Here is a 22268-nt window from a genome sequence, read left to right as displayed (position 1 = left end):
CCAATTCTGAAACTTAGATCCATTATATCTCGTCTCCCATCTTCCTTTCCCTCCAGTTCTCTCCTATTTGAAATCTTAGGATTAAATTAAGTAAACATCTTGTATTGATTTTTTTATAAAGACAAAAAGATAAAAAGAAAGTAAGAGGAAAAACGAGGAGGGGAGTAGATTTGGAGGGAAGAAAATTTACTTCCGAAACTTTGAGTCGAACAGCTAACATGTCCATAATTTTGTAGACGATTGAATACAAGTTGAACTTCTCCTAATGGAGGTGACACTACATGGAAAATGGTACCATAAATTGGGAAGTAGAGCACCACTTCACTTTTAGTATGTTGGCCCGTAAATAACCTCACTCCAAGTTAGGCGAGGGGGGCAGGGTTGGTTTTATAGCGTGACTCAAAATACGCACGTTTTATTCACTTTTGTCATTGCTTTATAATTTGGGAGGTGACTCGTCACACTTGTCACGGCACAGTTTGCGCAAATTTGGCTCCAACAAATGCACGTTTGGGTTCCCATTTATCTCTTGTATATCACATGCTATTTGTACGGCGATTTTAAACAACAACTAGCATGTGGGCACACATAAATTGTGTGAGATATTTTTTTTTAATTAGAGATATGTTAGGATTACATGTATGTGAAAAAAGTAAATTTTAGTTGTGTAAAATTACATTTCAGCCCCATATTTCTTATTCATGTTCTGTTTTAATTAGAGTATTAAACTGGTAACTTAATAGGTTTTGGTCAACAATGAATGTTTTATTAATTTGTAAAGATATTATTTCAAAAAAAAAAAAAAAAAAAACTTGTACTTAATTTCCAGTAAAGTAGGGTACACTAGCACGACATCGGTGGAAACTAAATTCAAAACTTATTTAATCTCAAATTATTACCTCACTTTTTTTCGTCAATAAAATTTTCATTTTAGTTATAAGGACAATCTCACTTATAGTATTATTGTGTTTATTAAACTGTGTTGAAGTGTTGACTTTTTGACATTTGCTTGGTTGCTTCGATCATCTAGTGATGATAATATGTAAAGAGATAGAGATAGGGAGGCAAACACAAGATGTATGTGGTTCATCCTAAGTTTGGCTACGTTCACAGGGTAGGGGAGTTCTCATTACTAGTGAAGAGTTTATACAAATACATAGATTCAAGCATAATCATCATTAGTGGGTTTCAATGAAGAGTTTAAGTACAATAATGACATTCATCCTTAATTGCAGGAGGAGGTCTTCTTTTATAGTTGAGGAGAGTCTCCGGCTTTAGTCTGCGGTCGATGTGGGACTCTAAGAGCTTTATTTTGACGTTGACACGTGTCGTGCTGTGATTGGTCTCTTAAGTGGAGGAAAACCTTGTGCTTCGGCAAGGGTGTCTCAACATGAACCCCTCAATGGGTCCTTGAAGGTATAAAGTTGACCAGTGCTTGGTAGTTTAGGGATTTGTCAAGTATGGTACAAACAAATGGAAAGGGATCCTCTCCGGATCCCCTTCTCTTAGTCCACCAAATCAGAGAATCCATACCATTGAAAATTTATCTAATGGCTACAAACAGAAGCTTACTTTAAAAGTTATAATAATTTCAGCCGTTTGATCAAATTTCAATGGCACAGATTCCCTGATTTGGTGGATTAGGAGGAAGGGATCCGGAGAGAATCCATTTCCCAAACAAACTATAATGGAAAGTATAAATATGTTATTTACCATTACGCAGTCAGGCTTATAATGCCTAATTAATCATTCTTCAAAAAAGTCATGCTCTCCTAAGGTTCTTATTTTGAGGATTTGTGAGAATCAAATGCATATTAACCACAAGATTATTAGTTTCTATCCAAAAGGCTTAAAAATTGGACAACTTAATAAAATAAAACAAGAAAATGAGTTTTCTAATGGTTCATGAACTTTAAATTGGCCTTACTTTATTAAGTTGTCGAATATTTTAAAATTTCGATCTAAACTAATGTAATTTTGTAGTTGATGTTCTTAAATTCTCAAAATGAAAACTTTAGTGGAGCAGGTCTGTATTTCAAAACCATAACTACAAGTCCACACCTAACAACTAGTATGGACGAGAGATGCCTAAAGTAGCTCAAAATTTTCGATCCAGAAAACAAAGGGGTGGAAAGGAAAGGAAGATGTCAAGAAGGAACCTTTGCTTTGTGGTTTTTTTTTTTTTTTTTTTTTTGTTGGGTAATACCTTTGCTTTGTAGTTTTGTAAAAGTTGAGACTGAAACTGTTCGTGAGTAAAATAAAGAGTAAAAAGTTTTCGTTTATTAATTGCTAACCTCTTCGCATGCTGTAACGCGCATACGATAGGCCTTTTTAAATCACGCACTAAGCACAACTAATATACATTTAATTACAGACTCATCAAAATTGATTTTCAAAAAATTTGGTTTAGGCGGAATCCATTTAATGATTGTGCTTCTTTTATTCAAGTCTGATCTTTTCGACTTTTGATTAGCTTGGACAGACTCTTTCCCCACCAACGCCGCTTGCATTGAAACTTCTGCAGGATGGGGTTTTATGTTCCTGAATATTAGATTATTCCTTTCGTTCCAAGAAAATACATCAATTGCTTTTGCTCCACTCATCTTTTCTCTATAAATTTTCCGAAATATAGAATAAATAATTTAGATGAAACGATGCAGAAGTTACCTAAAGTTGTATAATCAGAGACTCGTCCGAAGGCAGACCATATAATTTTGTTATAGGCTGCAGAAAGTACCAACCCGAAGGAAGAAAACGTTTTAAATTTTGTAAAAAGTTCAGTGCTTTGTGTCATTAATTTTTACACTATTGTCCTCACTATTGTTATTGCATGATTTTGTTTCAATTTATTAGCATTTTAAAGTTTATTTGAATGTCTAACTGACTGATTCATACTCAAATGTCTACTAGACACTCGAATCGAGTTGTACCGGTTGACACCTAAAAGGTGATAAAGCCATAAAGTGACGGTGAGGACAATACTACGTTACTTGTGTGCCATCATTTGTTGATGAATGTTGATTTCTTATGTGACAATGATTAAGATTTAATGATGAGATACTTATCGTAGTTGTACCCTATATCATTTGACGTACTTGTGCTGCAGAGTATCTTACTACATATTAGTATTATACTACTTTGAAAACTATATACTTGTTTTATAGCGAGGAGTCGTACATTTTTTAAAAGGTTTTCAAAATTTTATTTTATAGGCTCACTCACTTTTGTTTTTTTTCTCCCTCCAATATTTAGGGGCAGAGCTCTAATAACGACGAGGACTTCTGGCAAAAGCTGACATGTAAGAGGTTGCTCATGATGGTATAGTCATTATTCTGCTTTAATACTGCTTTGTAATAGGGTTTAGTACTACAGTCTAGTGGTATTCCTCTTCAATTGTAAGTGAGAAGTCAGTGGTATTCCTTTTCAATTGTAAGTGAGAGGTCTTAGGTTCGATTCTCACCCAAGGCGAATTTGAACCATATTATTACTAGCTCATTGTAAAGCTTAGCGCACTCCCCTACTCCTTTAGTAGATAATATCTTGGTTCGTACTTTTTCTAAAATATTGAACCACATGCATGTCTGGTTCAATGATATAGATTAATCTCTTGCCACATGTGTTTGGTTCAATGATATAGATTAATCTCTTGCCACATATCTATGTATGCGAGTCCGTGAGAATTTGCTTTTTAATTAATGGAAAAAGGGTGTTTGGGTATTACTCTTAAATGGGTCATTAGGGTCATGATGGTGTAAAATGGTGTATATAGCTACACCATCATGACCCTAACTACAATGTTATATATGTTTCCATCAATCTATATTTAGCGTAGCTATATTTAACCTTGTAATTAGGGTCATATGGTGTACAATGGTGTATATATTGTAAATCCAGAGGGGAACCATTAAGGGTCAATGGGGTTAGCTAACTCTACGAACTTCGATGAACATTTATGGATAACTTAAATACAGTTTATTTGAAGGTTGGAGTTGCCCTTCACACATGCACTTCAAATTCTTGATAAAACGCCTTAAAGAGGAGTTGTCATTATTATTATTATTATTATTATTTTATTTTTTTCAAATATTACTTGGCCAAAACGATGTTTTTTGGTCCAAGTCACTTTATTAAAACAAAAAAGCAGACCCACAAGCTGCAGCACACCCAAACTCAATTCCAATTCCAATTCTCAAATCTTAACCCCACCAAACTCTAACCCTAACATCCAAACTCCTACCACCCCATTCCAGCGATCATTCTGACCACTGTTTAATTTAATCTTTCAAATTTCAAGGTAAATTCTTCATAACTTATTCAAATTAAATATCTAATTGTTTTGGTAAATTGGTTGAAAATTTGTTTCTTTTATGAATAATTAGATTTAATTATTGATGTGGATCATACATGATTTTTATTTAGATTAATGTTACTTAATGCAATGACCCATGTAATACATATATAAGACGTTTAAAAATAGATTTTCATATTGGTCCAATTACTTTTTAATTTCACTCCTCATTTTGTCTTAGGAAATCCATTTTATGCCTTGTTTGTAAGAACATCTTTAAAGGAGATGTCAAAAGTCCACATGAAGACAAAACTAGTGTTTTTAAACCGAAATGTCAATTCTTATGTAGCATGACGTGGATTCGCAACCGAAATACCAATCATATATGGCATGGCATAGATTGACATAAAAGAAACTTCAAATATTTTTTAATTAATTATTAAATGTTTTTTATTAATTTTTTATTAGTTTAAAACATTGCCTTTTCATTTTCTTTCATTACCAATGTAATGTTAAAATATTTTTATACATTTTAGCTCATTTCCTTTCATTACCAATACAATTGAAATAAAGATGATTTTTTATTTTATGTTTAAAATTTGAGATATCGGGTGGAGAGCAAAACTTTAAAAGATGTTAAACTGTCACAGCAGATGTCAAATTTAAAATTTCTGTTTAAAATTTGACATCTTCGTTGGGGATGATAAGGATTCACATTAGCTTCTTTTTTTAAAAGCGAAACCTAAACTTTTGTTGGAAATATAATACTACTTTTTTTTTAAACCAATGGATGATGAAACGAATAAACATCAAACTCGCTAGCCACGAGATTCCAACCTACATCCTTCCAATTACAAGTAAAGGTAAATATTACTATCATTCCACTTAAGCAACCAACTTATTCATTTGTATCCAATACATAATGATATTCCATTCACTTTGAACAATAGTAGTGGAAAAGTAGGGCATTTCTTAATTTTATTTATGTGTTTGTTTAGAAAACAAATTTATAAATAAACCAAGTTCTCTATAGTTTTGACACATGTACAAAATTGTATCACTAAAATAAATTAATTAATGGAAAAGTGTAACCCTAAACCTTCGGTTGAAAACAACATAGGTCGCCGGAATTTATTGCACCAAGCGAAATGAATGATATATATAGAAAGGCTCATGTTCTAGATGGCCTATCTTAGCACATGGTGTGACAACAATTAGGTTTTACCTCTAAATCAAGCAAAATTGTATTATTCAACCCAAATCTAATTGCAATCATCTCTGTTTTTGGATTATTTTATAAAATTGAAAATCTTAAGATGCATCACATTTGTGTTTTTAGAAAAATGGTGGGGTTGGTTTATGAATTTTCTTTGAATTAGGCCTTTATTGGTTCATGATCTTATTATATGTGAACGATGTTATTTTGGATAATTTCATTAGAACATTCGTCCCTTATTTGCCCTTTTAAATTTTATTTTGGATGGATGTTCTAACCTTGTTACTCAAAAGAACGATTGCTCCAAATTTTAACAACTTTAAGGACCAATACTCGTATAATTTTAGTCTAGAGACTAAAACTCCAGTTGAGCCAAAATTCATGAACAGTCTAATTTTCTCTTGTTCTTGCGCTTCAACTATCAATACATAATAATTAAAAAAACCCAAAATTATAAGAGAAGTGTTATTGGCACTCCAAAAATCTTCTTATACACTCCTCATAAATGTATCTTTCTTTTTTAATATAGAAAGTTTAGAGTGTAGAATGAGAATTTTGGAGTGCCAATATCAATTCCTAATTATAAATTACTGAAATATAAATAATACAAAATTAAGTTGTAAAATGTCACAATCAATACCTAACATTATCAAAAGTTACTTTCATCCAATCCAATCCAATCCAAGAATAAAGATGGCAATACAAGGACAAGATTTGGGTACTTTGACTCCATAGAGTAGGGATTCCATAATAAGCATGTGTCCTAACCCAAATTTAGTGTCATCCTAATCCAAGGTTGGCGTTTAGCCTTCTTAACTACGGAAATGATTACATGAAACGCACATTAGAATTTTGAACCCGTTTAATTTCTCTTAATTTAATCTTATCCCATGCACCCAAATGTTTATCTTCTCGCACGAGGTTTATAAGTCAAGTATTCTGAACATTATTTTTAAGTTGTTGGAGTTAGAGCATCTCCAGTTTAGATCCTAAATAGGAAATCACCGTATAAAATGGGTATAAAACTAATATAATGATAAAATGAATCTCTAACATATCGGAAGGTGAGTTTCTAAAGTATAGGGACTTACCACATACATAATGTATGTCCTCACATATAGGAACTGTATAGGGACAACTTTTAGGGGGAAACGAGGCTTGCAATCTTGATTGAAGCTTTTAATATTTTTAAATTTAATGCTTTTAATTAATTAAGATAAGGTTAACGAACAAAAAAATGTGCACCTCAAGTGGTAATAGGGTCTCGATGTTGATTGAAGATTTTAATGTTTTTAATTAATTAAAAAAGGGTTAACATAAAAAAAAAAAATTCACCCAATCAAATTATCACGTAAAATTATAAAAACTTTAAATTTATGATTCTATTGTAAGGACTCTCCCATTTGAGATAATATTCCTTTAGGGACTCAAAGATTCCCTGTAAGTCTTAAATGAATACTCAAAAGTGATGGTGGGAGTCCCTAAATAAGGACTTCCATTGGATATGCTCTTTGTATGGTTGTCAGGGTGGGTATGTTGATGAGTAGGAGTAGTGTCACATCCCCGCTTGGGGGGACCACTTCCCGGGCCGTTCCACCACCGTAGCACGATATTGTCTGCTTTGGGCTTACCATTCCCTCACGGTTTTGTTTTTGGAAACTCACGAGCAACTTCCCAGTGGGTCACCCATCATGGGATTGCTCTAGCCCCCTTCTCGCTTAACTTCGGAGTTCCTACGAAACTCGAAGCCAGTGAACTCCCAAAAGGCCTCGTGCTAGGTAGAGATGAGAATATACATATAAGGATCACTCCCTTGGACGATGTGGGATATCACAAGTAAACTAGATCAAGAGTTTGAAACCCTCAAATGTAACAGAAAATGAACATTTATTTTCTCAATTCGACGTCGCTTGTATAATCATTTTATTTGGGTGATTAAGGGGGTATGGTCAAATTAGGATTTGATGGGATTTTAATGGAATTTAGGATCAGGGTTCGATTTTCGCTAAAGGCAAATATGAACCACATTATTGCTAGTCCATTGTAAGGATAAGCCAATTCCCTCCACTTAGTATAGATTATAATGTTTGTTCAAAAAAAAAAAAAAAAAATTAGGGTGTAGTCAATTAGGATTTTGAGAGAGGATTTTAAAAAAGTTTGAAATCATAGTGTAGTCAAATTAAGATTTAAGAGGATTTAAAGAATACATCTAAATTAATAGGTAATCAATTACGTTTTAAAATAAGTTCACCCACATCTAGGTGTAGTGAGAATACCAAAGATTTGTTAGGATTTTAATGGATTTGAGGGTGAGTGGTATAAATACCAAACGCCATCAAGAATCCAACCCTCTACGTCTGATTTCTTTTCACATTCATCACAGAAGTAAAACAGTCTTCCTCTTTTCGAATTCATGTTTTTGATTTGATTATTTTTCAATTGTATTGATTCTCTGTTTGATAGCAGGAAAAACCATATATTTATGTAATGAAAAGAGAAAACCTCGAAATTTCTCATTAATTCCTTAAGTTACGTACTAAAATATATATTATTAGGTAAATCATTCATAATAGATTGTGAATTTCTAAATATACGTTAATTTCTCACATTTTTTTTTGAGAAAAAAAAAAAATATTCTACATTTTGCTATGCATGTCAATTTCTACATTTTTACCGTAGTAAAAAAAAAAAAAAACTATTTTTGGTAAACTAGTAAAAAAAAATAAAATTAGGAATATAAAAAAAGCAAAAATGAAAGGAAAAAGAAAAAGTAACCATGGTTTATGACAGGACCCCTTCTCCTACCCTCCTACATCCATCCAAGCCTGCCCGTTGATAGCACGACAACGCCACTTCCCAATAAAAACACAACTACTTTTCCCACTCCCTAACGCCGTTACTTGCTCCGCGCTCCAATCCCCAATAATTCCCCGACACCTGGAAGCCATACCCGACGCCGTTACTTCCACGAGCACTCGAGCGACTGAATCAGGAGACGACACATGGGAGCGGAGAAACGCGAGCATCGTTTCGTACTGTCTCCCGGCCGCCTTTTATCAATCAAACACGTAGGCGAGCGGTCGCTGGTATGGGGCTTGTGTCGACCGGGTGTAGCCGGTTGGTAAGGGCAAGGTCACCGGAGACTACGGGTCATCACCCGTACTTGGTTAGAATTTGACTGCGGTTGAAAATCATTGCACGCTGTTTTGACCACTCAGGGTTGGGCCTTTTCATTTGTCAGACACTAAGCGACTCACAGAGGAGAGAGAAGGTAGGAAGAGAGAGAAGAGGAGAGAGAAAGCTTGGAGCTGCTTCCTGCATGCACAAAGAGAGAGAGAGAGCGGGAGTGAGTTGCAGAGAGAGATATAGTGGAGAGAGAGACGGACATTGACGGTCGAATCGAGAGTATTGGTTGAGAATTGACGGAGCTCTGCGTCGACGGCTGAAACGAAGAGGTTTTCGTCGAGCTGTGGACGGACGACGAGAGAGACAGGGTTGGAGTGGTGGAAATTTGAGCCCTTTGTATCTGGTTTGAGCTTTTGGGTTAGGGTTTTGATTGAGGTCTGAGAGTTATAGAGAGAGAGAGAGAGAGAGAGAGAGAGAGAGAGAGAGACGTGGATGTTTGTGGTGGATTGAGGACTTTGGGTTTTAGGCGTTTAGATCTTAGGGTGGGTGTGAGAGTTGAGAAATTGCAGTGGCGGAGAGTTTCAGATGAGAGATCTGTGCTGAGCTCTTTGAAGAAATGACGTCATCGGAGGTTTCGATAAGGGACAATTGCGGCAATCAGAGGGGGGAGACCTTCTCGTCCGGCTTCAGCGACCACAACGACGCGAGGAACGCTGGTGAGGGGCATAACGGTCATTCTACTGTTTCCGGCGCTGGTAGAGGTAATTCCGGCGAATATGGTTTCATTTCCGCCGACAGATTGTGGTCTATTCAGTATTCCATGTGCAGCGGTTTCTGATTGTTTTTTATGGGTTATGTGTAGATGCTGAGACGGCGCTTTACACGGAGCTTTGGCACGCCTGCGCAGGGCCGCTCGTGACTGTGCCGCGTGAACGGGAACGTGTCTTTTACTTCCCTCAAGGACACATCGAGCAGGTCGGCTTTCAATTTCTGTATTTCACCAACCATGTTTTGGCATAAGTCAATAGTTTCAAATGCTTTCATTTTCTACCATTTTTCGTTTTGGGGTGAAAAGATGTACTTTTTTCATGGATTTTTGAGTGTTTTATTTGTTTATTTGTTAGGTTTTTTTAACTGATGCATATGCGGTTGTGTTTCTGGGTTTTCGTCTGTTGTCACTAATTGTCAATTGGGCTTTCTGGGTTTGAAAAAATAGGTGGAGGCGTCGACTAATCAGGTGGCTGATCAGCAGATGCCAGTGTATAATCTTCCATCGAAGATTCTCTGCCGGGTTATCAATGTATCATTGAAGGTAGTGTGGTGGCTGATCTTATGAAGAAAACTAAGAACTCTGGATTTAATTGTTCAGCTGCGTCTTTGGTACTTAAGTTATTTAGCTTTGTGAGTGAATTATATGTTTCTTTTTACTGAACCATAGGCTGAACCAGACACTGATGAAGTATTTGCACAAGTCACTTTACTTCCCGAATCAAATGTAAGTTGTCGGCTTGAGGATTCTGAATTTATTGTGGGCTGGTAAAACTGATTGTGGGTTGAGATTCTGATGTTCTTTTAAATTTTAGCAAGATGAGAATGCAGTAGAGAAGGAGCCTCCCCCTCCTCCACCACCGCGGTTTCAAGTACATTCATTTTGCAAGACCTTAACTGCTTCCGATACAAGCACCCATGGTGGATTTTCAGTGTTAAGGCGGCATGCAGATGAATGCCTTCCACCACTGGTTGGTTTTTTTTCAGCTTTTAGTTTGTTGTATTCCTTTTTTCTTCATTTATTCATTTGATTCGTTGTTGCTGTTTCTGGCTTTTGCTTTGGCAGGACATGTCTCGCCAACCTCCAACACAGGAGTTGGGTGCCAAAGACTTGCATGGAAATGAATGGCGCTTTCGCCATATCTTCCGAGGTAACTTCTATTTGTTTGATACTTATCTTCCTTGCATTCCTGTGTATTTTTGGTGTTACCCGACCACACTCTTAGGACTGTTGTTTCTGATGTGAAAGAAAAATTTACAAGACACTTTTGGCAGTATAATTGTTACATAATAAACATACTGTTGGGAATGACAGGTCAACCACGGAGGCATTTGCTGCAAAGTGGTTGGAGTGTTTTCGTTAGCTCAAAGAGGCTTGTTGCAGGAGATGCGTTTATATTTTTAAGGTTAGTGGATTTCTCACAAATTGAGATTCCATGAACTTGCTGTTATTTATTTTTGTTCTGATATGGGACCACCATGTAACTTCCTAGGGGTGAGAATGGGGAGCTCCGTGTTGGTGTTAGACGTGCTATGAGACAGCAAGGCAGTGTTCCATCTTCTGTGATATCCAGTCACAGTATGCATCTTGGTGTCCTCGCAACCGCATGGCATGCCATCATAACAGGAACCATGTTCACTGTCTACTACAAGCCAAGGTGTTGTTTATTTTGTCTATTTGTATTTCTCAGCAATTAGTTTAGGGGATTCAAATTACTATTTCAAATGTACTGTAATAAATGCGTTTTATTTTGTTTATAGTATTTGATCTTTATGATTTGTTCGAATTTTTTTTTAAAGTAGTTTCAAATGTTCGTTTACAGGACAAGCCCTGCTGAGTTCATTGTTCCATTTGATCAATACATGGAGTCTGTTAAAAACAACTATTCTATAGGGATGAGGTTTAAGATGAGATTTGAAGGTGAAGAAGCTCCAGAGCAGAGGTATGTTTGGTTGATGCTGAATTCTTCCTCTCTGTTTATATTAATTACCTGAAAATGTGTAATGAGTTTATCTTGTCATAGGTTTACTGGCACCATAATTGGAATGGAAGATGCTGACACCATAAGGTGGCGAGATTCCAAATGGAGATGCCTTAAGGTAGGCAAAATTCCTTAGGGCCGTACTTCTGTAGTTTTATTTGGGTAAGCTAAAACGAACATTCTTATGTTTCTTAAAGGTGAGATGGGATGAGACTTCTACTATTCCCCGTCCTGAGAGAGTTTCGCCTTGGAAAATAGAGCCTGCTCTTGCTCCTCCTGCGCTGAATCCACTTCCAATCTCCAGGCCGAAAAGATCTCGTACAAATATGGTGCCATCATCCCCAGATTCCTCAGTCCTTACCAGGGAAGGTATACCCATATTGACATTGTAATATTTTTAGATACCATAAATTCTTTTATGCAGAACATTTTTACTTTTCTTGCCCTTTGAAAAAGAAATAATATTTTCCTCTTTTGTTACTTTAGTTGGTTTGTCAAAAGTAAATGTAGACCCTGTGATGCCTGGTGGGTTTTCAAGGGTCTTGCAAGGTCAAGAATTGCCGACCTTGAGAGCCAGTTTTGCGGAAAGCGAGTCTGATACTGCTGAGAAATCTGTTGCATGGCCACCGTCGATGGATGAAGAGAAGATTGATGGGGTATGTGCTTCTAGAAGATATGGTTCAGAGAACTGGATGTCCTCGGGGAGGCATGAACCAACTTACACAGATTTGCTGTCAGGCTTTGGGAATAATGTTGATTCCTCAAATGGTATCTGTCCGCCTTTTGTTGATCAAGGTGTAGTATCTTCTAATTCAATGAGAAAGCATTCACTGGATAAGGAAGGGAAATATAACTTGCATTCATGGTCCGTGTTACCATCATCTCTGTCACTTAGCTTGGACTCTAATCAGAAAGGACGTCTTGGAAATATGTCATACCAAGCACAAGGGAATTCTAGATATGGTGGGTTTGGTGAATCTTCTGTTATGAATGGGCAGAGAGTTGAGCACCCACATGGAAATTGGATGATGCCTCCACCTGCATCACCTTTTGAGAATCTGGCGAATGCAAGGGAAATCGTGCCGAGACCACAGATGTTACTAGACAAACATGAAGCTGTGAAGCCTAAAGATGGAAACTACAAGCTCTTTGGTATTCCCCTGATAACACCAGATCCTGCATTGTCACACAGAAATGCGATGAATGAGTCACCTCGTAATAACCAAGCTCATACTTTTGAGTCTGACCTGAAGTCTGAAAAATCAAGGGGCTCAAAATCAATAGATAATCCCATGGCTGTTAGCGAGCCAGCTTTGCAAACTTCTCAGCAACATACCAGAGATGCTCAGGGTAAATCACAGGGTGGTTCAACTAGGAGTTGTACCAAGGTATTTATCTTTTTCCCAACTATTGTCTTAGGCTTTATTTGGAACTCTGTTGACAATACGAAGGCCTATTGAAAACTGAACTTAATAAATTGCTGTTGGTTCCAGGTTCACAAGCAGGGTATTGCACTAGGTAGGTCTGTTGATCTTACCAAGTTCAACAACTACGAGGAGCTGATAGCTGAATTGGACATGTTGTTTGAGTTTGGTGGTGAGCTGATGTCCCCAAAAAAGAATTGGATGATCGTGTATACTGATGATGAAGGTGATATGATGCTTGTTGGAGATGATCCCTGGCAGTAAGTATTTAGCTTTCATCAATCTGCTAGATTACTCATTTGTTGCCTTTTAAGATGAGTATGGTTGGTTATGTTATATGAATCTTTTGTGACTAAGAGGTTTTACAAAGTAGCGATGTTATATGATTGGTTCAGGGAATTTTGTAGCATAGTTCGGAAGATTTTCATCTACACCAGAGAGGAAGTCCAAAAGATGAACCCCGGGACTTTGAATGCACATGGGGAGGATAATCTGTCATTGGGTGCGGAGGTTGTGGATGCAAGAGTGGGGAAGTCTCAACCACGTCCATATGCATAGAAGTGTCAAGCCTGGTTCTCGAGATTTGTAGGTATTATGACTAGGTATATAATTATCCTTGAATTATATTTTGTTTTTGTTGCCATTTTATGCCCCTTTTCGGCCATTTCCATCACCTGTCATTACTGAAAATGTGTAGAGTTTTGTGGGCGAGATGACGGTCATGGTGGCTTTTGTGAGGGTTCTAAGCCATTCAAGTTGGACCGTTTCTCTATTGGACTTTGAAATTCAGCTGACAAGTCCCCCCAGAGGTGGCGATTCTGATTGATCTAGTTTTGGACAAGTTCTGGAGTTAGTTAATTTGGAAGTGATCTGGTTATAATATAGAGATAGATAAATATGTATACCCTTTTGGTTCGAGCAAGGTGACGTGGGCCTAGCTTCTTGTCAAACAATTCCACATTGTACATAGGCTAGTTCAACCTCATTTTCCCGACCTTGTAATGTAAGTTAGTGCACAGATTCTCTAATGTTTATGATGCTTTTGGTTAAGGAACCCATTGCCTTAAGTTTTATTGGTTTTATTTTTTATTATTTTTTTTGAGGTCGTAAATCGAGCATGTCTGGATGGCATTGTTAAAAGTCGAAATCCTGTGGAATTACTCGTCTTTGTTAAGATTTGGCTATTTTTACAAGCAGCACAATTGAGTTATGCACTCTTGCTTCCCCCGGACTTTTCTTTTTCTTTGCCTTTGCCTTCGCTTGAATAATTCGAGGGAGAATCGAGGGATAGAACAAGTAGAGGAGTGTCGAAGGAGAAAATTGGAGTGAAAACCGCTACCCTTTTGAATTTCCGAGCGGTATGAGAGGGTTTTTCTGCTCCTAGTTTACAGCTTTGACTCCACATGTAGCCTAATTCAATTCTTTAGTCCTTGATAATGTTAGCGATAACGACATTTTCGACTATGGTACGGAGTTTTGAGACGCTTATTTGTAGACATTTAATGTGAAGGAATTTCGTGCTGTAAAGCAACCTCTTTACGACAAATGACAATGCTATTCAAAACCAAGCAAGCTTTTATTGAATGTGTCAATTTTCTGTAATTAATGAAAGTGTTTATTTGACCCTTTTGATAGTGCTCCTTGATAGAGAGAGAGTTTCTTTCTTTCTAGCCACCCAACTTTTATCTTTTGGCCAATTTTTACACCTCAAATTTGATCGCACAACAAATTGTTCACTTGTCACCCACAACATTTGCCATAATTTCCCCGATTCTCCCATTTTGTTAAAGTTTGACTGTGATGCTAAAAAACAGTCTCGGCATCAGAGGTGTTTTTCGGAAGGATAGAATCGGATAAAATGTTTCCAATTTCCGTTCCAAAATTCGGAATTGAATTGGATCGGATCACAATTATCAAATTCGAAATTTTAGGCATATCAAAAAATAAGTTTTCATTATCGGAATAAGTTAGTAACACTATGAAAAAATTGAATAGGAAATTCAAAATTCTCTGAATCTCTAAATGCATTATGATTTCCAATTAAATTTCTCGAAAAATCATCGGATTCGGAATTTTCAGGCTCATATACAAAAATTTTACTTTGAGAATTGGAAACACCATTCCAACTTGCGATCCTAGTTCGTTGTAAGCAAAAATGAACTAGTCTCGTGTACGAAACCTGTATTAAAATAAGGTAAGAAAATGATAAGAGGCAAAGACATACGGGTACAGACATGGATACGACGAAATAGTAATCCTACATACTGTACTTGGAATATTCAGAACGATACATGACCAAGTAAAAAGCAAACATCTCCCACCTCACAAACCTCGTCCTATTATTTGTTGGGTTGGGACCATTTTATGGGTCTCATTCTACTTTCATGATCTCGTAGACTCATCGTCACATTACGTCACCACAAAGCCAGCTCTGGACTGGAAGAAGCCCATTTATTTAATTTTCTTTAAGCCCAATTACTTATGTTCGTTTTGAAGCCCAATTATATTATGGATCATACAGGATGTGGGTACGGGTACGGGTACGGTTATTATTTCTTAGTGGTTCCGGGTACCGAAAACATTGCTGGGGATCCAGAAGATCCCATAATTGTGTTCGTTCATCGTACATCATACGGTTAGAAATCATTTAAAATTTAAAATTAAATATAAATAGTACCTAATGAAAACCGACCGCATGATGTATGATAAGCGAACACAATTACAGGATCCTCCAAATCCCCAGGATCCTTTTCCTTTAGAATGGGTATGAAATTTGGAATTGTATCAATTTATGTCGTCTAACGGTTTTGTTGTGTAATTTTTCATCAAATTAGTGACCTGAAAAGCGTGGGTTTTGTTTCTGGATTGACGTGGAAGCCATACTTGCACCATGAACCAAAACTAGTTATTATGGTACTTTTACTTTTCCTTAATCAATCCGTGTATCAAAACTATAACTGATGACGTAGATTAGTCCAACCGGTGCAAATGTGGCTTACATGGCCTAAAAATAGGTCAAATATCTTTCACGCCATCGGCTTAACAGAAAAATCATATGATCAAATAGTTAGAAAGCATAGGGATGGGCACGGTGCGGTTCCACCCCTAAACCGGAACCGAAATGGGAAAATATCAACTGTTCGATTAAGTGCGGTTCCGTTTAAATTTATTACTAGAACCTTACGGTTCGGTCTACACCGATTCCGATTCGATTCTTGCTGGTTTACGGTTCCGAATACTAAATTATTTGAACACCAAATCATCATGCATTCAATTGCATCTTCTAAAACTGATTATATAAAGTTGCATACAACACATTTTCTTTTTAATGTCAGTGGCACCAAGTCAACAAAAGGAAAATTAAAAGAAATATGCATAAAAACACAAAGCAGTAATACAAAGTGGCTCTAGTTTTTACTCTGGCATATGACCTGCCTTGATTAATGGCAGGTGATATCACCCAAAACTCATTCGATGGACTCAAGACTCAAGAGACTCAAGTACTAAGTATATTAAATGTCCGTAAACAAATGCAAATGGTTATGCCCCTTCATACGTGTACTGGGGTGTTAGTCTGTAAATGATTGAATAAAGCAGACATCCAATTTTCACACCTCAAATTCGACCACGCAACACATTGTTGTCACGTGTCACCCACAACATTTGCCATAATTTGCCCAATTCTCCCATTTTGTTAAAGTTCGACTGTGATGCTAAAAAGCAAATTGTCTCGGCATCAAAGGTGTTTTTCGGAAGGATAGAATCGGATAAAATGTTTCCAATTTCCGTTCCAAAATTCGGAATTGAATTGGATCGGATCACAATTATCAAATTCAAAATTTTAGGTATATCGGAAAATAAGTTTTCTTTATCGGAATAAGTTCGTAACACTATGAAAAAATTGAATAGGAAATTTAGAATTCTCTGAATCTCTAAATGCATTCTGATTTCCGTCTAAATTTCTTAAAAAATCATCGGATTCGGAATTTTCAGGTTCAGATACAAAAATTTTACTTTGAGAATCGGAAACACTATTCCAACTTGCGATCCTAGTTGGTTGCAAGCAAAAATGAACTAGTCTCGTGTACGAAACTTGTATTAAAACAAGGTAAGAAAAGGATAAGAGGCAAAGACATACGGGTACGGATACGGATACAACCGGAAATACTAATCGTACATACCGTACTTGGAATATTCAGAACGATACATGACCAAGGAAAAAGCAAACATCTCCCACCTCACAAACCTCTTCCTATTATTTGTTGGGTTGGGACCATTTTATGGGTCTCATTCTACTTTCATGATCTCGTAGACTTATCGTCACATTACGTCACCACAAAACCAGCTCTGGATTGGAAGAAGCCCATTTATTTAATTTTCCTTTAAGCCCAATTTCGTTTTGAAGCCCAATTATATTATGGATCATACATGATGCGGGTACGGGTAAGGTTATTATTACTTAGTGGTTACGGGTACTGGAAACAGACGGGCGCTGAGTGCTTTTGAGTTGAGCACGTTTTATGCTCTTTTGAGTTAGGATCAGTTTTCAGAATGGCTATGAGATTTTGGAATCTTATCAATTTATGTCGTCTGACAGTTTAACTGTGTAATTTTTCATCAAATTAGTGATCTGAAAAGTGCGGGTTCTATTTCTGGATTGACGTGGAAGTCACGCTTACATCATGGACCAAAACCAATTATCGTGATACTTTTACTTTTCCTTAATCAATCAATGTATCAAAACCATAACCGATCACGTAGATTAGTCCAATTGGTGCAAGTGTGGCTTACATGGCCTAAAAATAAGTCAAATATCTTTCACGCTATCAACTTAATAGAAAAATCATATGATCAAATAGTTAGAAAGCATGCAGAAATGCTAGTATTTCAAAATTTCTGCCGATGTGAAACCTGAAGGCTTGTGGCCCATCATTTTAAATCACACAAAACATGAAAGATGTAAAATGTCTTTTTTATCGACAAACACTTTAATTTTTAACAAAATATTTGACATTCATCTAATAAAAGCGCTAATTAGTAACAGTGTTTTCTTTAAAAAATCAATCCTAAAAAAGCTTGTAGAAAACCATTCACCACAATAGTAGGATAATAGCCAACAGGATCCTCTCGGGATTCTTTTGGTGAGGATTCTGAGGATCCGTGAATCGTGTTCGTTCATCGTACATCATACGATCAGTTTTCGTCAAGCACTGTTTATGTTTATTTTTAAATAAAAATATTTAAAATGATTTTTGATTGCATAATGTATGATAAATGAACACAATTCACGGATATCCGTGATCCTCACAAAGAGAATCGAGGATCCGGACTCGGATAATAGCGTAATTATCGTAAAGGGCATAACATTTATGGGGTAATTCGGTCACAAAATTATTTAAAAACTGAAATAGCTGAAAATTTAAGAAACAATCAGTAAATCCAGGTCTGACTGAGCTGAATTTTCTGATGGTACAAAGCAAAACCGACAGCTACTAAGTTTAAGTTCCTTCAAAAGCTGCTAATTAAACACTTGATTGAACGAAACAATTGAGCTCTGGCAAAACATATACAAATTGCATGTCTCCTTCCTGTCTTTGGTTAAATCAATTTCAAGTTGTTGTTTTGCTGCAATCTACATCATGCCATGGAACCCGATCGAATCCAGAAGTACCGCCTTTATCTGATCCGGGTCGACGTCTTGGCCTTCCTTGCATTGCTGAAAGATATCGAGAAGTTAGCTGAAATGTTTTATCATCCAACTGTGTAGCGTGTTATGTTGTTAAACAGTCGATATTAACTATTGACTATGTTTCAAGATTTCTGATAACATAACATGTTAGACTGTCTGGTGAGAGAGCATTACCCTCCTTACCACTGTTAGGCGACTATAATAGTAGTAGGATGCTGTACGTATAAAGAACTGATGAGTGTAACGAATGATACCTCGGCACGGAAGACATCCATAGCAAAACCATTGAAACAGCTGATGACAGCTTGTTGGATGTCTAACCCAAGGTTATCCAAAGTTCTCATGGTCGAGAGCAAGAGACCTGGCCTTCGGCCGCAGAACATGTGGATGTTAACTGCTCGTCCTTCTCGCAGCCTAACTTCAACCTGCATATAATCATCAACATCAGAACAGAGTTGATCTGAACTGATCTAAAGTGAACAGAGTTACTCATTTCCTTTCGCGTTTTTAGCAAAAAGTAAAATCACTAGAAAAGTTTCGATGTTAAGAGTAAAATCTAATTTATACTTATTCAATCGAGGAAGTGCAAAAAGAAATTTCCAAGCATAGAGGATGTTACCCTTGCAGCTTGGCCATTTGGGCTAGGTAATGAGCTGGGGCAAAGTTCTTCCTTGATACGATTTGGCAGAGTAGCCGGGGTGGGTGTCAAAGGGTGGAAAGTATTTCCGGTAGGCGTCAATGCAGATCCGGGAGGGATTGACTCCAGTTCATTGTGGAGGTTGTTGATCCTCTGCAGAAGTTCCTTCAAGTACTCAATTGCATCCCCAAGGATTGAGGCCCTGTCCATCTGATATCACACGCCGGAATGTCATTCAAATCATACAATATTCATGAAACACAAGAGAACAAAGCTTCGAAAGCGTTTTAGTAGATCCTCCAAATAGCGACTTACTAACTAATCTTTCATCTAAAATTGCTTAAGTTGGATCGTGAGAGAAATTATTGCCATCTTAAATTGAAATCAAGTAATTTGGAGCCCTTTAAATGATGCTACTTGTACAACAAATGAAAAGGCTAAAAGCAATTTGCTAATGAATTTTTAGGACCTGATTAATCATCTAAAACATAACATCATTGCATATTCAAATTCACGAGAAAATTGTGCAAACGATGTGAAGTAATTCTTACTTTGCTAATCTTTGGAACAACGGATCTCAGCATGTACAGCCTATCATTGAGCTTCTTCCGGCGGCGCCTCTCAGCCATCAGATTCTTGGCAGGCAACCCTTTCTTCTTCCCCTTATGACCCCCTCCTCCACCGGTAACAGTGCTATTCGCATTCGAGCTGTTCCCACCATTCTTGGCACCGTCATCAACCTTAGTGTTCTCAGTAAACTCATCCGAATCATAGTTCAAACCCGAACCATCGAAACTCAGATCATCGACATCATCTCCGCCGCTCATTTTCCTCTTCTTCTCATTCTGCACATCCCCTTCGTTCAAAACCAGGCCCCCTTGTGAGCCCAAAACACCTAAATTCCCTCCACCATCGCTTATGTTTTTCCGGAGCGCTGCTCTTTTCTGGAAAAGAGTTGGCTGTACTCCCACAGAAGGGAAGGACTCAAGTGGTCTCAGTAACTTAGGCCTATTGGGAAACAAAGCATTTGCCGAACCATCATCCACACCTAAAAAACCCGAAAATTTTGAACTGTTTTCAAGAACTTGAGGCATGCGGGTAGTCGAAAACTGTAAATTAGAACCCAAATTCTGAGCATTCATCTGGTTATTCGAGCTCAAATCATTGAACCCAGATAAAACCCCACCTCCCCTGTTCATCATACTCGAACCGCCACCCGAAGCTTGAGTGTCAAGAAACCCAATGTCACAGCCCAAATCGAAGCCGTGATCCAAAGGGTTGTTAGGAACAACATTAAGCAGCGAAGACAAGTTGGGATTTTGAGGCATGTAGTAATGAACCTGATTCGGGTCGAGATTGTTGAAAACCGACGACGACGGCGAGCAGGAGGAGGAAGAGTCCACCGGGTTGAGCAGCAAGCTTTCTGGGTCGGCAAAGCTCGGCGAGAAGGTGATGTCTCTGACATCTAAATGGCCCTGGATGCTGTTATTTGCCGCCATGTACCAGTCGTCTTCAACCTCCAGCATCGACTTGAAGGTCGACAGAGAAGAACCCATCTCGTCCTTGTTCTCGGTGCTGCCGGCGGCGGCGGCGGCGGAGGTTCTAGTCCAGGAAACAGAGTCTCTGTCCTCCCTGTCGTCCATCCAAACACCACCGTTTAGCCTCGGCAGCATTCTGAAATGGGTTTTCCTTTCTGGGTTTCTCTCGGGAAAGAGACAGAGTAAGCAGAAACCGAAAGGGGTCGATCGAGACTGAAAGAAAAACCAAAAAGTGAGAGAGCTTTTAAGGGAGGAAGAAATGGAGGTTGCAAAAGGAAAGGGGCATAGCTTTATGGCGATTTCTTGACACGATAAGCTCTGGAGAACGTTACACTCTAATCGAATCTAATCTAATCTTATCACCATTTGGATTTATGTGATGATTACTCTGAGAGAAAAAAAAAACTAAAAACTTTGGGGATAAGCTTTCATGGCGTTTCCTTCCTCGTTTCCGGTTCGGCTTTTTGGGGAACTGGGTTTTCTCTGCAATTCCGGGATGTGCAGGAGAAGCTCAACTGGTTTTGGAGGGTGGATTGTGTGAGGTTTGTAGGGGTTTATGTGAGTTCTAATCATGGCATTTGGTATTAGAGGAGTTTTATATGAACGTTAATTGCAAATTTACAGGTAATATTTCACACGTGTTAGGGATGGCCTTCTTTCTCCCTCTAAAATTTGTTTTTAGTTCTTCAATGCAAATTTTATTTATTTTTATTTTATTCAAAAATAAGGTTGAATATTTGCTTGTTGTTTGCACATCTTTTGCATCTCACTCTTATGCGTTACATAGGTGTCATATGTGTGTTAAGCTGGGTTATTAATATATTGTATTGACGTTTGTGGCTGGTAATATACGTTTCTTAATCATATCTTGTTTTGACCATATTTGCACCATCCTTCTAAGTTTTTCTAGTGTTCCAATTAAATTTCTTATCTCTTAAGTAATCGTTATACTCTTATGCACCTAACTCTTATACGTCACACACTCCTCACATGTGTGTTAAGCTAGGTCATTAGTACTTTGTACTTATGGTTATGGCTATTAACGTACTTTCCTTAACTTGAGTAGACTATAAATGCACTTTCCCTTCAAATCATACGTTTTTTGTTTAATTGTTCTTGTTGAAATTCTTATCTCTTTGTACTCTTATGCACCTAACTCTTATGCGTTACACACGTCTCTCATGTGTCTTACGCTAGGTCACATATTACATATGGTATACTATGTTGTAAGTTATGTGATGAAGGTAAGATATATTTAACACAAATACTTCTCTGGTATCCTTATTAATAATAGGTGACGATAGGGTGTGCTCCGATCCTCTAAATTAGAGAAAATTCTACCAAATAGTCTAACTCTAGTGCAGCATACTTACCCTACCCCATTGTCACTAAAAGCAACTTACATGGCATTGAATACCTGAGTAATACTACACATGTTTCATTTAAGTCCTTCTCTTAGGTTCTAATTAAAAGGCGCTAGACGCTAGTCGAGAGGCGTGTAGGGGACTAGGCAGGGCATGTGTGAGGGCCTAGGCGGTTCTTTTTATTAGGTGTCTAGGTGCATGCCTTGTCCAAAAGGGCTCGTTTAGGACCTTGGATG

General features: G+C 37.5%; 2 protein-coding genes across 4 annotated transcripts; one reads left to right on the top strand and one right to left on the bottom strand.

Moving 5' to 3' along the window:
- Window positions 1–8697: 8697 nt before the first annotated feature.
- Window positions 8698–13871, top strand: LOC137712498 (auxin response factor 2). 3 transcript variants are annotated; one of them, XM_068451572.2, is made up of 15 exons: window positions 8698–9391; window positions 9493–9605; window positions 9847–9942; window positions 10069–10125; window positions 10214–10369; window positions 10465–10549; window positions 10714–10804; window positions 10892–11056; window positions 11222–11341; window positions 11423–11498; window positions 11578–11749; window positions 11867–12768; window positions 12874–13064; window positions 13200–13393; window positions 13502–13871. In XM_068451572.2, exons 1-14 carry the CDS (start codon window positions 9247–9249, stop codon window positions 13360–13362), a joined length of 2532 nt encoding a protein of 843 aa, XP_068307673.2. In that variant the 5' UTR covers window positions 8698–9246; the 3' UTR covers window positions 13363–13393; window positions 13502–13871. The 3 variants fall into 3 exon arrangements, with proteins under 3 accessions (XP_068307673.2, XP_068307672.2, XP_088540711.1); XM_068451571.2 differs by having other exon boundaries at window positions 13200–13406; XM_088684585.1 differs by having other exon boundaries at window positions 8703–9391; window positions 13200–13389.
- Window positions 13872–18150: 4279 nt separating this feature from the next.
- LOC137713532 (transcription factor ICE1) lies at window positions 18151–21248 on the bottom strand. The gene is made up of 4 exons (XM_068452842.2): window positions 19682–21248; window positions 19113–19340; window positions 18748–18918; window positions 18151–18520 (listed from the first exon to the last, which is right to left on the bottom strand). Exons 1-4 carry the CDS (start codon window positions 20801–20803, stop codon window positions 18437–18439), a joined length of 1605 nt encoding a protein of 534 aa, XP_068308943.2. The 5' UTR covers window positions 20804–21248; the 3' UTR covers window positions 18151–18436.
- Window positions 21249–22268: the final 1020 nt, after the last annotated feature.

The sequence above is a fragment of the Pyrus communis genome, chromosome 14 (assembly GCF_041283825.1).
Source record: "Pyrus communis isolate YQ-2024b chromosome 14, ASM4128382v1, whole genome shotgun sequence".
Taxonomy (NCBI): Eukaryota; Viridiplantae; Streptophyta; class Magnoliopsida; order Rosales; family Rosaceae; genus Pyrus; species Pyrus communis.
Note: the sequence above shows the minus strand (reverse complement) of the source record. Positions and strands in the feature narration are given on the sequence as shown.

Excerpts from the sequence above, each read along its gene's own strand:
- LOC137712498 (XM_068451572.2), top strand. The coding sequence starts at position 9,247 with ATGACGTCATCGGAGGTTTCGATAAGGGACAATTGCGGCAATCAGAGG. Across the intron at positions 11,057-11,221 it reads ACTGTCTACTACAAGCCAAG|GACAAGCCCTGCTGAGTTCA; the intron begins GTGTTGTTTATT and ends GTTCGTTTACAG. Across the intron at positions 13,065-13,199 it reads GTTGGAGATGATCCCTGGCA|GGAATTTTGTAGCATAGTTC; the intron begins GTAAGTATTTAG and ends TGATTGGTTCAG.
- LOC137713532 (XM_068452842.2), bottom strand. The coding sequence starts at position 20,803 with ATGCTGCCGAGGCTAAACGGTGGTGTTTGGATGGACGACAGGGAGGAC. Across the intron at positions 18,919-19,112 it reads CAAATGGCCAAGCTGCAAGG|GTTGAAGTTAGGCTGCGAGA; the intron begins GTAACATCCTCT and ends GATTATATGCAG. Across the intron at positions 18,521-18,747 it reads TGGATGTCTTCCGTGCCGAG|CAATGCAAGGAAGGCCAAGA; the intron begins GTATCATTCGTT and ends GATATCTTTCAG.